Source organism: Lycorma delicatula, chromosome 6 (genome assembly GCF_047948215.1).
Source record: "Lycorma delicatula isolate Av1 chromosome 6, ASM4794821v1, whole genome shotgun sequence".
NCBI classification, from domain to species: domain Eukaryota; kingdom Metazoa; phylum Arthropoda; class Insecta; order Hemiptera; family Fulgoridae; genus Lycorma; species Lycorma delicatula.
The window spans coordinates 18,403,127-18,418,567 of NC_134460.1; the positions used below are offsets into that span (position 1 = coordinate 18,403,127).

At 28.3% G+C, this 15,441-nt stretch overlaps 1 protein-coding gene across 3 annotated transcripts in view; it reads left to right on the forward strand.

The window, feature by feature from the left end:
• Positions 1-15,441, forward strand: part of Aps (diphosphoinositol polyphosphate phosphohydrolase 1 Aps) — a 139,200-nt gene that overhangs the window by 113,276 nt on the left and 10,483 nt on the right. For 2 of the 3 annotated variants that reach the window (XM_075369312.1, XM_075369310.1), the window contains one exon: positions 2,902-3,063. In XM_075369312.1, coding sequence (XP_075225427.1) covers positions 2,902-3,063 — 162 coding nt within the window. The remainder of the gene's footprint in view (positions 1-2,901; positions 3,064-15,441) is intronic. The other variant, XM_075369311.1, reaches the window with a different exon arrangement.

The window sequence follows — 15,441 nt, forward strand, 5'->3', positions numbered from 1 at the left end:
CCTAATTGCATTTTCCAGTAGTGGATTTTCTGTAATCATCTCGATTCAGAAGATACCACAAGATATTCATATTTATTTTTAGAACAATTCCAAGTCTCATTATCCATATATATTTTTCCAAATCATGAACCGACTGGTTATCCATCTAACTCTTCTCCTATGTACTTAACAATAATTCCCGTTGGGAAATCTTTGCCACACCTGGATCTTAATTCTAATTCTATCATGGGATGATCACTTTCTGTAACTTGCCACTTGTGTCAACATAATAGTTTTTTTTTATTCACCTACTGGATGAATTTGAACATAATGAAATTTAATATTTTTATCAGGTCGTGGATAAAATGGTAAATACATTTTCTTACAACGTGATGATTATACGATTATTGGAATGTATTAGGGAGTATCATCTTGGAAATTGAAGATCATCTTAGAATTGAAATTATGAAGTACAGAAAAATACAAACAGACAAAACCACATTTAATAAACTAGTTTCTGTTGATAGATAACCAAAGTTAAACAGTACCGGGTGAAATTTCACAACATGCTCTTGGTATTTACTACTGTCTGATGATGGAAGCACTAAAAAAAAATCCTTAACATTCATAAAAATATATGAACAGAATTTTTAAGGTCACTCCGGGAGCATTTGTGTGCAAATAAATTTAGCAGTAAATTTAGTTTTTTGATAACTGTTGTGCCTTATTCCTGAAAATAATGTAATGTGTTCTTTACTGGCTTCATACTCGTTTAATTAGTGTTTTATGAATTTACTGGACAATTGCATTGTAGTTTATCGAAAGCAGGAAGAATTTCATATAATTTTTATTTAACAAACTTTGACAGCATATTTTCACCTATTAATCAACTTCATTTTTCTCATTAAAAATAAATAATAAAGCATATCCAAGTAAAAAAATCACACATTTTAAATCTGTTTATAAGTAGAGTATTGAATTATTTAATGTTGGATGGATATAATTATTTAAAAATAAAGAGATTATTATTGTTTAAGAATTTAATTATTAATGTATGTTAATGAATTGATATGTTAGCAATGATAATCCTGAAAATTTATATAAATATTTTGTAGTAAAACATCTTCTCTTTGTTTTGAAGCATTATTTTTTTACTTTTAATGTTCATTAAACATGTAAGTTTATGTATATATATAAATAATACATAACTATATCTATATATAGCTATATATAACTACTATATCTATATATAGATATATCTCCATTCATTAACTGGAGAGCTGTTAAATTTATTTAACAGCTTCATATAAAGTGATAAATTAATTAAATCAAGCATTTCATTTATGCGATAATTACTATATAGTTTTTTATACATTCAATTAATTATTTTAACTTAATTGTTAACTAAGAAAAATAATTTATGGTAAAATCTTTTTCCTTTAAAAATGAAATAATGTCATATTATCACATTTTGCAGATATATTACTCATATTATTATTTATAATTGGTTTAATTTTGATAACATTCTGTTGTCTAATGGTATTATTTTTATAACGGGCAGGGGTTAATAATTAAGTGATGTGATGAGCTAATCTTTTCATTAGTGCTTAGTTTTTTTTAAATTTTTTCTTCATTTTTACTTTTTTGTAGTCTTTTAGCCTTTTAATTAATTTTTTTAATGAGATGATGTAAAATGTAATATTATTTAGTAATTATAATCTTCAATATTAGACTATAGACACTATAATTTTTTATATTACACAAATTTTAATGATGTCTGGTGGTTGCACTGTTGTTAACAGTGCAACCACTACCAGTGCAATTTATACTACGGTTGATTCTTGTATGGTTTATACTTTTCACGTGATGTAAAAAAATAATAAAAGGTATTTACCATAATCTTATCCAGGACCTTACTAGTTTTTTTCTTGCTCCTTTCTTTTTGGATTTATTTTCATTCTGTTAGATGTGCAAAGGTTGTTGTTAATGATGAATCTTTTCCAATTCTTTATTTACTCTGCTTCTTGTTTCATCTTCTGTTTATCTCTTTTGTCTACTATTTACCAGTTATTGTTTTCTTCTGTGCTCTTTAAGGAGTCACATTGTTGTAACATACTTTTTTTTCTTTGAAACATATCTTTCAAATGTCTGATTTAGCAATTTCACTCTTTCTTATCAATTTTCCCACTTTAAAAGTCATACCTTAAAAACACATAAGGATATCTCCTTTCCGTTCTGGAATTAAAAAATACTTCATTTACATTTTAGTGCAAAACTGTGCCAGCCATATCTTCTTAGTTAGAATTTGCCTACCAAATATTTAAAATTTGGTGTAAACACAGTTTTTTTTTATTTACTATATGCTCCTAATTTTATTAAACAAGGAACATTATAGTATGGTATGAATTGTGTTTTTTTTTTAATATAAGTTTCATTTTAAGCATATCTCTTCATAATCCTATACTGTGCCCTGCTTCTCAGTGACCACAACATTAAATAACCTTAACATTATTGAAGATTAGCTTGTACCAGTGAGGATACCACTCGTTCAGTTCTTGGAAGCATCAAGTAACTGTTCTGCAAAAAGCTCTTCCAGAGAAGAAAAACACTGTTCACGTATGTGTTATTTTTACTTTGAGAATAGATCGAAGACCAGTAGACTCGTGTTTGAATTGTATGGTGGGTGAGATGCAGAAATACTTTCTCAACATTTCAGTCGCAGTCATTTCCAAATGTTGGCGTGCATTCAGACACCGAATTTATTCTTATTGTTATTGTAATAATTTATTTTTAGATTCACTTATATATTTTTTCATTAAAAATATAATAGTTTCTATATACTCAGTTTTACAATTTTGTTCTCGTATAATTTATTTTCTGTTATATTATCAAAGAGCATTACAAAACTGAATTTTTTTCCAGGTACTGCTGGTCACATCATCTCGTCGTCCTGATCATTGGATTGTACCAGGGGGAGGGGTCGAGCCAGAAGAGGAACCTAGTGTTACTGCTATACGCGAGGTGATCGAAGAGGCAGGTGTTGTAGGAACATTGGGACGATGTCTTGGAGTCTTCGAGGTAGGAGTACGTATTCGTTTTTTTCTATGTATTGTACTTGCAGGCCCTGATAGAACAGGTTTTTAAAGTTCAGAATTTAAATGCTGTTTAATAGCTTTTGTAAAATATACTTCACTGAGCTCTATTACTAAATTTTAAATTAGATTTTATTTATAAAGAATATTAAAACCAAAGCAGTTTTGTTAGAGCTTTTTTTTAATTTTTAATTTGCTTTACACAGCTTCTATTAGATACTAATTATCAACATCCATTTAACTCTCTGTTATTTATTGATTTTTAACTGTATTGTTTTTTGTTTTAAAGTTTCTTTTCCATTTCTTTTATTTATTTGCGGATCCTTGTTTTTAATATTCCTTCATTAATTTTTACCCAAAATATGATTCTTCTTTTTAGTTTTCATTCTGAAAGAAATGTTTAATTTGTTATTGATTACTCACATCTTAAAAATTACCTAAAAAAAAAAGTTAGAAAAGTATTCCATGACATCCTCAGCTATTAATAATACAAATTAAAAGAATTATAGCAAAAAAAAAAAATAATAGTATATATTTTACTGGAGGGGAATAAATTTTAAGAAATATTTTTCTAAAAATATTCATATAAATCGGTTAAGCTTGCCAAATTTTCTTGAATAAAGTTCTGTCTAAATGTAGCACCCCGCTCTCAATAAAGGCTAAAAATATGACAAAGTAAATTTTTACAAAACTTTTCTGTATTTTAAGTCAGGGGTCTATAATTTTTTTTTTTTAATGTGCATTTATCTTGATCATTCTAAATATGAAATGAACTCCCAACTTTCAAAAAAAAAAAAATTTTAACTGAGAGGAGATAACAGAAATGAAATAACATAAATTATAATTTTAAGAGGTAAAAAATGCAGGCAACAAATTTGATTTAATATAATTTTCTCTAAAATGGCTCTGAAGAAAGTTGAAATTGGTTTTTCCACGTTATTTCCCCTATCTCCTTAATGAATTTTGAAATAAATTAATGTGATCAATGCCCCATTTATAAAAATATTTGAGCCAATTTTGAAGAAAATTGGTTTGATCAATCCTGAGATAGAAAACAAAAGCGGCGTAATACATTTACATATGCACATAATGTTCTTTTGGTCTAGATGAATTAATTGAACCGTAAAATGTTAAAATTGCAAAAAACTTGATAACCCAATTTTGATATGATTCTTCTTACTTTCCCCATTAATATAGCTATTCTAGTTGTATTTTCTGGTAAAGTAAAATCTTACTGTAGATATGTTGCTCAGCTACAAAAACTGAGGTTACAATTGTGAAAATAATTTTGGGTTTTAATTTCTTTTAATTCTTAAACATTTCATATTAATAAGACTGACTACCCATAATAATAATAATAATTGAAAACTCTGGTGATAATGGTATACCAAGTGGAATGCTCTTTCTGCATTAAAATTAAGAAAATATTATGCATGATTTCTCCAAAACATGAATGCTCATCATCAAAGATGATGAGCATTAAGGACGCCCTGCAACCTCCATGACCTGTGGAAACATAAAAAAAATCCACAATGCGGTATTAAAAGATCGACGATTAAAGATATGCAAGCTTGTAGAGATTGAAAAAATATCAGTAGACCTTACTTAACAACATTTTACCTGAGCATTTGGGTATGAGAAAACTATCAGCACAATGGGTGCCGCATTTGTTAACGGTTGACCAGAAACGAACTCAAATGAACATTTCTCAGCAGTGTTTGGACATATTCAACCTTAATTCAACAGAATTTTTGCTACATTTCATTACTGTTGATAAAATGTGGATTCATTATTACAGCCTGAGACGAAGAAACAGTCCAAACAGTGGGTTGAAACCGGAGAAGTGCTCCAAAGAAAGCAAAAAGTGTTTGATCAGTGGGTAAAGAAGGAAAAACAGTCACCAGAGAATATTACACAGTATTGTTGGAGCAATTGAAGGAGGCCATTAATACCAAACATCCACATTGGGAAGAAAAAAGTGCTTTTTCACCAAGACAATGTACCCGTGCACACATCTTCTATTGCTGCTAAATTTAACGAACTACGCTTTGAATTGCTTCCACATGCACCATATTTGCCAGATTTAGCTTCGAGTGATTATTTCCTGTTACCAAATTTGAAGAAATGATTTGGTGGGCGAAGATTTGCCTCAAATGACAAAAGTCATAGCTGAGACAGACACCTGTTTGCAGAGCTTGAGAAATCGTATTTTACTGAAGGAATAACTAAGCTGGAAAAGCGATGGACTAAGTACATTACTTTAAAAGATGACCATGTTAAAAAATTTGGTAACAAATTTTGTGTTTTCTTTCTTAGGCCGCAAACTTTCCGAACCGCCCTCGTTATTTTCATAATAACCTGTAATTCATTGCAGAAAAATATAAGTCATAAAAACCTGTTCAACTATGTGACGTTGAATTAAACTCATAAAACTGAAACAATACCAAGATTTTAAAGTTTTTTCTAAAAGATTTCTTTTTGTTTTATTATTAAATTTGTAGTAACACCAATTTTTGAAGTCTATTTTATGCTTTCAGATAACACTTGAAAACTTATTTAAAATCTAAAACTAGACATTCATTTTGCTTCACAGTCATCATCAGGAGATAATGTGGAAAAATAAAAAATATAAAAAGAAATGTAAATAAATTTGATAAATAAATTATAGAAGATGAATATAATAAAACAAAAAGTTCTTGTAAAATACTCTACGATGAGTATTTTTAACAGTATTTAGAATAAATTTTACAATGTTACCTAAGAACTACCAAATTGGTCAATTTAATTCCTTATTAACTTTTTTGTGAAGGTAGAAAATGCAAGTACTATTTTTTTAGGCAAATTAAGTAGAACATATAAATTTAGCATAAGATATCATGTAGACCACTGAAACCTCAAATTCAGATTGTCTTGCATGGTCTGTAATCCAGGTAAAGAGATATCTTCTACCGTGAGATGAATTTAAAGGAAAGGATAACTGTTAAATGTTCTTATAAAATGAAAGCTTTCACAATAAGATTTCTAATAAATTTATTTAAAATTCAAAAAGTGATACAAGGGTCCTCTCAATAGCGAAGTAGGGGATGCTGAAACAATTTTCAGCTTAATTTTTTATAGGTAATTTTTTTAAATATCTAATTCCTGATACAATTTTTTTGTAATCTCTTTCCTCTCCTTTACATAATATAGAAAGGTGTGGCATGCCTTTGATTGGTTTAAGGTTCCTGCTATCTTTTTCTTTCTTGAGATAAATTTTTATGTATTCAATTTATACAGAGGTGTAGATATTAGATCGTGGGTGCCAGTTTGAGTTGGAGGTTTCAATAATTTATATGTTTTAAGCAAAATTTTAACTATATATATATTGCCTAAAAAAAAAAAATAAAAAAAAAAATAATAAAAAATATTTGTTTTGTATTCTTACTCTAAAAATACTAATTTTAGTATTTTATAAGTACGTTTGTTTATCAGTTAACAATTTTTATTATTTCCTCTTTTTTCATTTATTTTTTTTATTTTCTTATGTAGCCTTTTTCTTTGTTGAATGATAAGCAATCAAAATAGCCATCTAGTTTGACTTTAAATAAACAAAAAAAAAATAAATAAATAAATTGATGTTCATAGCTTAAAGCTTATATTCCTTTTTTTTTAGATTCAGTGTTTACTTAAGAAATTTTGACAGAGATGCTTAACATCCTATGTAGCAATTAGTAGGAAGTTGCATGTGCAATATTTCAGATGTTATCATTTTTATGTTTACTATTTTTACTTGAGTGCTAAACATAAATGCATTGTGTTTGAATTTGAATGCTTTTTATATAGATTGCAAAGAAATAAACAGATATAATATGACTTGTAAAATTAGTAACTGTACTGTACAGTTTTAAATACTAGCTAGTTATAGAAAAAAAAAAAAACTGTTAATGAAATGCTTTTTTAAAAATATGAACCATTGACAGGTTAATATTTTACTGAGAATATTAAAAACAACTTTATATCAGTAATCTTGTTTTTGTATTAGAATCATATTCATAACTTTTGTAAACTTACATTAATCGTTAATCTTCCAACATCTTCAGGGTTGGGAGATTATATATTGTATAGTTCAGAACCTTGTAAGAAGATCCTACAGGTGGTTCCCCTGTTATTTATTTGTATTATTAACAGACGTGGCAATGCTTCGCTATTGCTAGATTTGAGTTATATATATATATATAGATTAGATGAACACAATTGAAGTTTGATAAAACATTAACAAAATGAACATTACAGAACTTCACAAAATTTAATCTTTCCCTTTAATCCTTTCACCCATATCCCCATTTTCATTTTTACCATATTCCCTTTCCCGTATTTCTTATTTTCCTCCCCTTTCCTTCTCCTTCACTCATTTCTCTTCCCTTTATTTTCCTTTACCCTTTCCTCCTCTTATCAGGTTATTATATTTACTTACCCACAGAATATCAGTATTGTTTAAAGAATTTGTATTACATCATTTTTAAAAATATTTCTGTATTAATTCAGCTTGAACTTCACCCCATGCTCTAACAATAGACTCACAAACTAAAAAAACATGATTCTTTCTTGATCTATCTTACCTAGAGAAAATTAATTAATTAATTTTTTACTGTGGTCAGTACATAATAATTCATTCTTTAGATCATGTCAGGAATGGATAGATATGCGTGATGGATCAAGGGAAACCATGTTAAAACTTGGTCAGGCTGAAGGATTTCTTCTGCAGGTTTAATTTAAAAAACCTTGATTCATAATACAGATGATGTTGAGTGGGATGCAGAAAATTCAGGGTTTTTTAAATTACCATTATTTAAAAATTCATTGACAGAATAATAGTGTTCCTGTAAAAGAGATTTTTTTTAAATTTTACATTAAATAAATTATTGGGAAAATTTTTTAAATGGTTTTTATTAAAAATTGTGACAAAGGCATAGTAAAACTCTTTCTTATAAGTTAAAGGATTATGTTCAGTTATATGAAAACAGTTCTGTTGTCTGGTTTGAAGCACATTCATAAATACAAACTCAAGTCTTTTAATTTTCTATGTGCATCTGCCTACACAAATCATACATGCAGGTACTGAACAATGATCTGATATTTCTAAGTGTAGTAAATATTTAGTAGTGATAAGCTTAGCATTTTATTAAAATGATTCAAAGCAGAACAGAACTGTACAGTTTGATTTTGTTGCAAATGAAGTTAATTTGATCATCCCAAGAGAATTTGTCATCTAATAAAACACCCAGAAATTTAGCTTTAAGGGAACCAGAATTATTATGATTAATGGGAAGTAATGTTACACTACTTCAGAAGCACAGTGTGACGGTTAATCCATATTTAGTGTTATAATGTGTGCATTTTGAGCTGCTCTCATAGCTTATGTATTTCTTGCTGTTAAACTCATATAAAATTTCTTTATTAAATTTTATACATTAATTTATTTAAGTTTATACATTCATTAATCAAGTGTTAAATGTTGATGTCATGATACCAACAATGGAAAGCGATAAATTTTACAGCAGGCAGTCTTCTTTTAATTAGTTTATGAAATTTAATTAGTTTATTAAGGTCTTTTAATTAGTTTATGAAATCAGATCAGCTCATAAACTGTCTTTAACAGTGCATCTGGTTTTTTCAGTTTATTTCACCAACAGGCTTTTAAGTTACTGGTAAGAGAGCAAAAGAATGTATAAAATTACTGTGAGGCCAGTGTGTTACTTAGGGTTTTGAGATAAGTTAAAAAACAAAACCTAAGTCAGCTTAAACATTTTTAATCTAAATTAAGTTTTTTTGATTTCTGTAATATTTTTTTATCCTTTTTTTATATTTTGATCTTTGTAATTAAAATTTTTTAAGCTTACTAATAAAAAAAAATACAGACCTTCATCCAAAAATAAAACTAATGCAGTTAATACTTCAACATCTATTACCTCTCTATCAAAAACCGAAAAATTAATATAAATTTTGAAAATGTAACTTAACTTTAATTGTTGATCAGTTTCTGACATTGCCAACATATGAAATAAAAATTACTTTCTTAAGATCATATGAAATAAAATTTTACTGTTAAAAATGAATAAATTAGTTATTATTTAATTTTATTTTTAAATTAAAGACTAAGTTTAATTAAAAGAAGTATTTGAAGAATTTTGAATAATTACTTTTTGCAATTTTTAATTATTTTAATGACATTTGTGGTCGTCATTTTGGTTTAAATAGTCTTACAAGAATTTAATTTTTTGATACAATTTTGCTAGGCTGGTAAAGAAAGTATTTAATTTTACTAGACCTTTAAAACAAAGTATCACATAACCATATGTCCCAATTAAAATTTTTGAGCCTCCCTGCTCCCCTAAATACTCTAAATTGGGGTTTACTGAGTTAGCCTCTCTTATCAAAGAAGAATTCCAAAGATAGAATCAGTACTTCAAATAACAAAAAAAATTAAAGAGGAACATAAAACCATAGAACCAGCTATCTGAAACAAACGCACATTGTTGGCCATAATTTTAGATTGGGCGATCAGAATTTGGTTTTAATTGTATAATTTTTCTCGTCTCATTTTGCTCTTTAAAATGATGTATTAAATGACCATTGTTTCCGTTTGAAATTTTTTAGTTGGCCCACCTCCTGCTGTCCAAAAATCAAAAAAGAGTGAAATGTACGTTCATTGAAGTAGCCTCTCTGTACAAGGAAGAATGCCGCAAACTGCATTCAGTTATCTCAGTTATAAATGTTGGAGGGGTATGCTGCAAATTAACTTTTCCCCTACCCAAAGTGTGTATGTATATATATATATATATATATATATATATATATATATATATATTCTTCTACTTCTTGCAAGGTCATGTTTGTATTATTTTTCCATTCTGTCATCCATTTATATAGAGGAGAATGCTGGCAATATAAATAAAAAGGTTCAATCAGTCATCTGCTGGCCACTTATCTAATGGGGCTGGTGGAGTCATTAAAATTTCCAAAACCCTTATAAAAGACTGTTAATAAAGCCAGTCCATCTATCAAATAACTGGACTTATCCAAAATTTCCCTGTCTTTATGATATTTTAAGAAATAAAGATATCTAGTGTAAATACATTAACTTCAATTTTAAATATTTTATGTTTAGTTTAAGATTATTGGTTTTCCTGTAATTCTTTCTTTAAACAGTTTTTTCAGTAGATTTTACAGAGCCATTCCATTATTTTTACAATTTGACTCTTTGTAATTTGTGCCAAGATTGATCTCATGTACACTTAATTTCATTGCTGTGTGATCTGCCAACTTGGTCTTTATTTCTTCTGTACAGAATTTTTTTTGTTTATTTACATGGCAAATGTTTCATAATAGATGCATTGTAAAAACATTTTAGGAAAAAAATGGTCCCAGAATGTTGTATATACTTCATTTATTACTTTTAAAAACTTTATTTTGTTTACTTTTTGTTTTGGCTACAGTATCAGTTCCAAAAAGAAGAAAATTACTCTTATAAAATTAGTGTCTGTATTATTTGAAACTATTACAAAGACAACTAAGAGGTAGCATTTTGTAACTGTATGTAGTTACTGTTGAAGGATCATCATATAAGGGACATTTATTTCATAAATAAGACACGCAACTTTTTTTTGTTCTATTTTATATGTATTTATTACATTGTATATTCCTATGTACTATTCCTGATTCTCAAAGACCACTTCCCAGAATTTTGGGAGATGTGCTACTCCAGTGAGGTCACCATTTCATCCAACCCTTGGATGCGATTATTTTCCCAAAGTTCTTCCCAGTGGAAAAGCACTGTTTATACATGGGCTCTTTTGACTTCAGGAACAAGTCAAAATCTTATTGAAGCTTGTTCCATGTGAAACTATTTATCATGAAGATTACTTTGTGATAATGAGTTAGAATATATATATATATATATATGAGTTAGTTGTTCTAACTTTCAGTGACAGATCTTGGTTTCAAAGTCCAGGCAGTTTTGCTTCTGCTCAGCAGTTAAGCAGTGAGAGACTCATCGGACCAAAAAGTCTTTCCTGCAAATCATTTTTCAAAATGTACAATTCTGTTGTTTGCCTGAAACCAGGTGGTAACTTGTAATGTTTCCTTGCACTCTGCTGAGTACTCTTCAAGAAAATCCAAAGGTTTCAAACATTGCTCATCAGTAGATGTTTTTGGCCTGTATGACCTGGGTAATTTTTTATGTTTACACAGCTACAACAAAAATTAAAAACCCTGTGGAAACTCAATTACAGTCTACTTTCTGCTTACCACAAACTTAACTCAAAGCATTGTGATTTTTTGCAAAATTTTAGTCGCATAAAGTTTCAGTCTCAATGTAAGAGTTTTGATCTTCTACATTGGTTTAAAATTGTGTACCCTTGGGCAGTAATGACTGCATGTGCTGATTCTCAAGCTTTCAACTGCAGATGACATGACTTCACTGGAATTTGATTAACAATGCAGTTATTCTCAAATGGGTTTTTCTTTATGAAATATCTCTTGCACTTAGCCTGTTAATAGCAGTTCATAGCAGAATGCTGTTGGTTTCTTTAAGACACCAGCCCTCTGTGCCTTTAGATTTCTGTGTAGTCTTTTATTTGTGTAGCTAACTTCAAATTTAATGCATTTATTTATAGTCTTATGTCTCCTTTCTCTTTCTTTCCTTCTACCGTTGATCAGTATTTGTTTTTCCAAAGCATTCATCAATATGAAGTATCATGTTAACCTTTATCCAATTCAATCTCTTTTGCTTTACTTGTCAGTTTATCTTGTTGTCTAGGACCAATCCACTGTGGTTATTTTTTTCCATAGTCATGTTTTTGCTATTAAATTATTATCATCGGCTAGAGGTAGAGGCCAGAAGGAAGCTTTATCAGTGCATCTGAAGATAACCTAGTATTCTTTTTAATGAACAGTTTGAGTAAGTTACTCCTGAACTTGCAGTCTAGTAATGTTTACAGAAGTAGAGGTTTCTTATTGTTTTGTGAGTTTGTGACTTATGTATTTAATGCTTAAGTAATTACTGTGACTTCTGGTTATTCATAATGACAGTGCAATTATGTTTATTGTGAGCAGTGGGGAGTCAAATTCTTTTTCCTGATAGGTTCAAAATACTCTCCTTCAAGTGTTTTCAGTCTCTGCTAGGCTCTCTCATTCTTGAACAATTTTAAAATAATTTTTTTTTTAATAATAATTAATGTTGTATAATTGCATTATTGCAGTATTTCTATTACAATTAATGGTAGATTAAGATCCTTGAAAACTTGGGATTTATCAATTTCATCTCATTTTTATAATTTGACGTATTATTTTTTTCACCTTTTATTGAACCTTCATTACTGCATCATTTACTGAGCTTTCTTATCAAAACATATATATTATAAAATTAACATTAATTAGTTATATAACATTAATTACTGTTAATATTTTTAAAAGTATGCTTCAGAGGGCTTATAAATTGAATTACTCTTTTTAAGTAGCCATCACAGAGCTCTTCACAAGAAGTCTCTTCAGATTTAATTTAATTTTAGTTCTTACTAAAGAGGTAAAAGAAAACTTTCTTCCTGTTAATTTTTACTATTATCTTGAAAATACTATCTGCTCCCTTTTATAACTTTAACCTAAGAATTTTTTTAAAGTGTAAAAATCTCACACATTTGATTGATTTAGGTGATGATTAAAAACAATAGAATTTTTTCCATGATTTGTTTTTTAAAAATCCATTTTACTTGTCATTGTTATGTTAAGTTAATTAAAAAACAACTTTGTAAATTGTTAAATTATTATAACTGCAGTAGAAACAGTGATATAAATGAGGTCATGATTGTGACATTGTATTAATTATTTTATGAATAAGATGACATAATCTGTACATATCACTGGTCAATTTATTATATTTATATATATTTAATCACAGTGTGTATGTATGTGTCTGTGCACGTGGATGTGTGATCAAAGTGTTATTTGGTGTTGAACACTTTGTTACATATCACTGGACCTTGTTACATTTTTTAAATTCAGTTCCCATATCAAATACCTTCACTCAGCCATTAAAAAACAAATAATTTACTTAAACAATATTAAATATAGAAGTAATTTTCTATTTTTCTATGTATTAATTCCTGAAATTAATTTTCATACTATAAATACTGAATCGTTTGTTTTACTAACAGGTTGTAAATATGAAACTAGACTTCTGGTTTTAGTATGAATATTTTATAACAATTCCTTTCTCATGTATTGGTTGTATTCTTATTTTCATTCTCATATACAAAGTATTTAAAAGAGATTGTTTGTATTTTGACCACATAATTTTAATATAACTTTTCCCCCATTGAATGTTTTAGGGATCCTCGAGCTCAGCCCAAAAATAAAATGGGGTTTATTTAAAATGATTCCTCTTGCGTCGGTTTTTGAAGACAGATGGTTTTTGAACAACTAAACCTCAGTTTTATTGAAATATAGTACATACATTAGCTCTGTAATGTACGTGCTATATTTGTGTCTTCAGTAATTGATCTCTTTTGTGACTGACCAAAATGTTTTACTTTGATTATGGAAAATGTTTTCTGAAAAAGAATGTCTTTATTTATTAATTTTTTTATTTCTTAAGTTTCCAGAGGTTGGTAAAACTACATTTCTAATAGTACGTTACAGTTGGCAATGTGGGAAAAATTACTGGGCTTTGCCACTTCTTGGTGAAAAAGTTATTTTTAATTTATGACCCCAAATTACACCTTTTTAATTAGTTAATATCTCTCTAAAAACTTAATATCTTGCTAAAACTACTCAATATTCTAAATTTTTTTTTCAATAATGTTTTTTAATGAGCCAATGTGCTCTAGGATTTTTTTTTGTGATACAGTACAATTTCATTATATTTAATGTAAAGGCTTATCTGTGGGCAAATTCTTTTTTCTCCATTTCACCCATGTTTTTTGACATGGATATTTGTCTAAGAATTTTTATCTCAAATAGTTTTTAATTTTGAATAATTTGGTAGTTTCAGTTGATTATTAACATTATGTTTATTTATTTTTATTAATTACAGTGTTTCAGTTATTAAAGAGCATGTATAAAAATTATAAAGCGGAGAAAAGAAAGTTTTCTCTAAAAATAGTAAGTTTAAAATTCCTGAGGAGCATTTAAGGAAAACTTATATTGCTGATAAATTTACAAAGTTGCTATGCTTTAATTTAAAAAACTATACTAATATATGATTTGTTAGTTTTCAAGAGTTGTTTGTTAATGCTAGTTAACCTGAGATTGAGTGAAAACTTTTTGTTTTGCTGTTTGTACTTTGATATATATTTTTTAATTACTGGCTTTACCTGTGCTGTTTTATTTTTATAACTGTTATTATAGTTTTTTATTTTATTTTTGACTACCAGACCCAGCAATACTTTGCTATTGCTAGATTTGAATATATATATATATATATATATATATATGTACATATATAGTAGTACATATATATATTATAGTAGTGAAAGTTTGATAAAACATTAACAAAATGAACATTACGGAACTTCACAAAATCTAACCTTTCGTGTTTCTCACTTTCCTCTTTTCATTTCCCCCTTTTCCATTCTTCCTTTTCTCATTTTAATATTACCTTTTCCCACTCCACCCCTTTCCACTCCACATCAGTCCCCATTCACCCTTTCCTGTCCATTTACCTTTCCTTTCTATTTCCCTTATTTCTCTTTCCCATTTCTCTTCCACCTTTCTTTTTTCCATTTTCCCCTTTCCATTTCCTTTTCCTTGTTTTCTCCTTTTTTCTTTTTCCATTTTCTCCTTCTCCCTTTTTTACCTTCTTTCCTTTTACCTTTTTTGATTTTTCCTTTTCTTCCTTTTCCCCGCACATAAATCGATCCAGTAGTATTTTAGTCTATAGCAGAAACGTTGAAATGGAATTGTAAAATATTTAGTAGTATGTGTTGCTTTTACATTTAACAGATTGTTTTTCAAAAAAGCATGTTTTTAGCTGTCACAAGTGTGACATCTTAGGTATATAAAAACATGCACGTATTCGAATGCATGTATGTGTCAAAATTTCAAAACAATCTGTGAAGAACTTTCAGAGATTTAAGATTTTGAACAAATGAACATTTACATTTTTATTTATATAGATATGCAAGTGCATGTGAAATTCTATATTAATATGCATGTAGAATTTCATGTAAATAGGTGGAAATAATTCTGAAAGTAGTATTCTTAGAAAAATTAGATACTTATTTCAGTATTTCTTGGAATGTTAATAGTAATAGTAATTTTTTATGACAGTGAATAATTGTTTTAATAGGTCAGTTGGTATTGGTCGATGGGTAAGTTTGCTGGGTTTAAATTCATC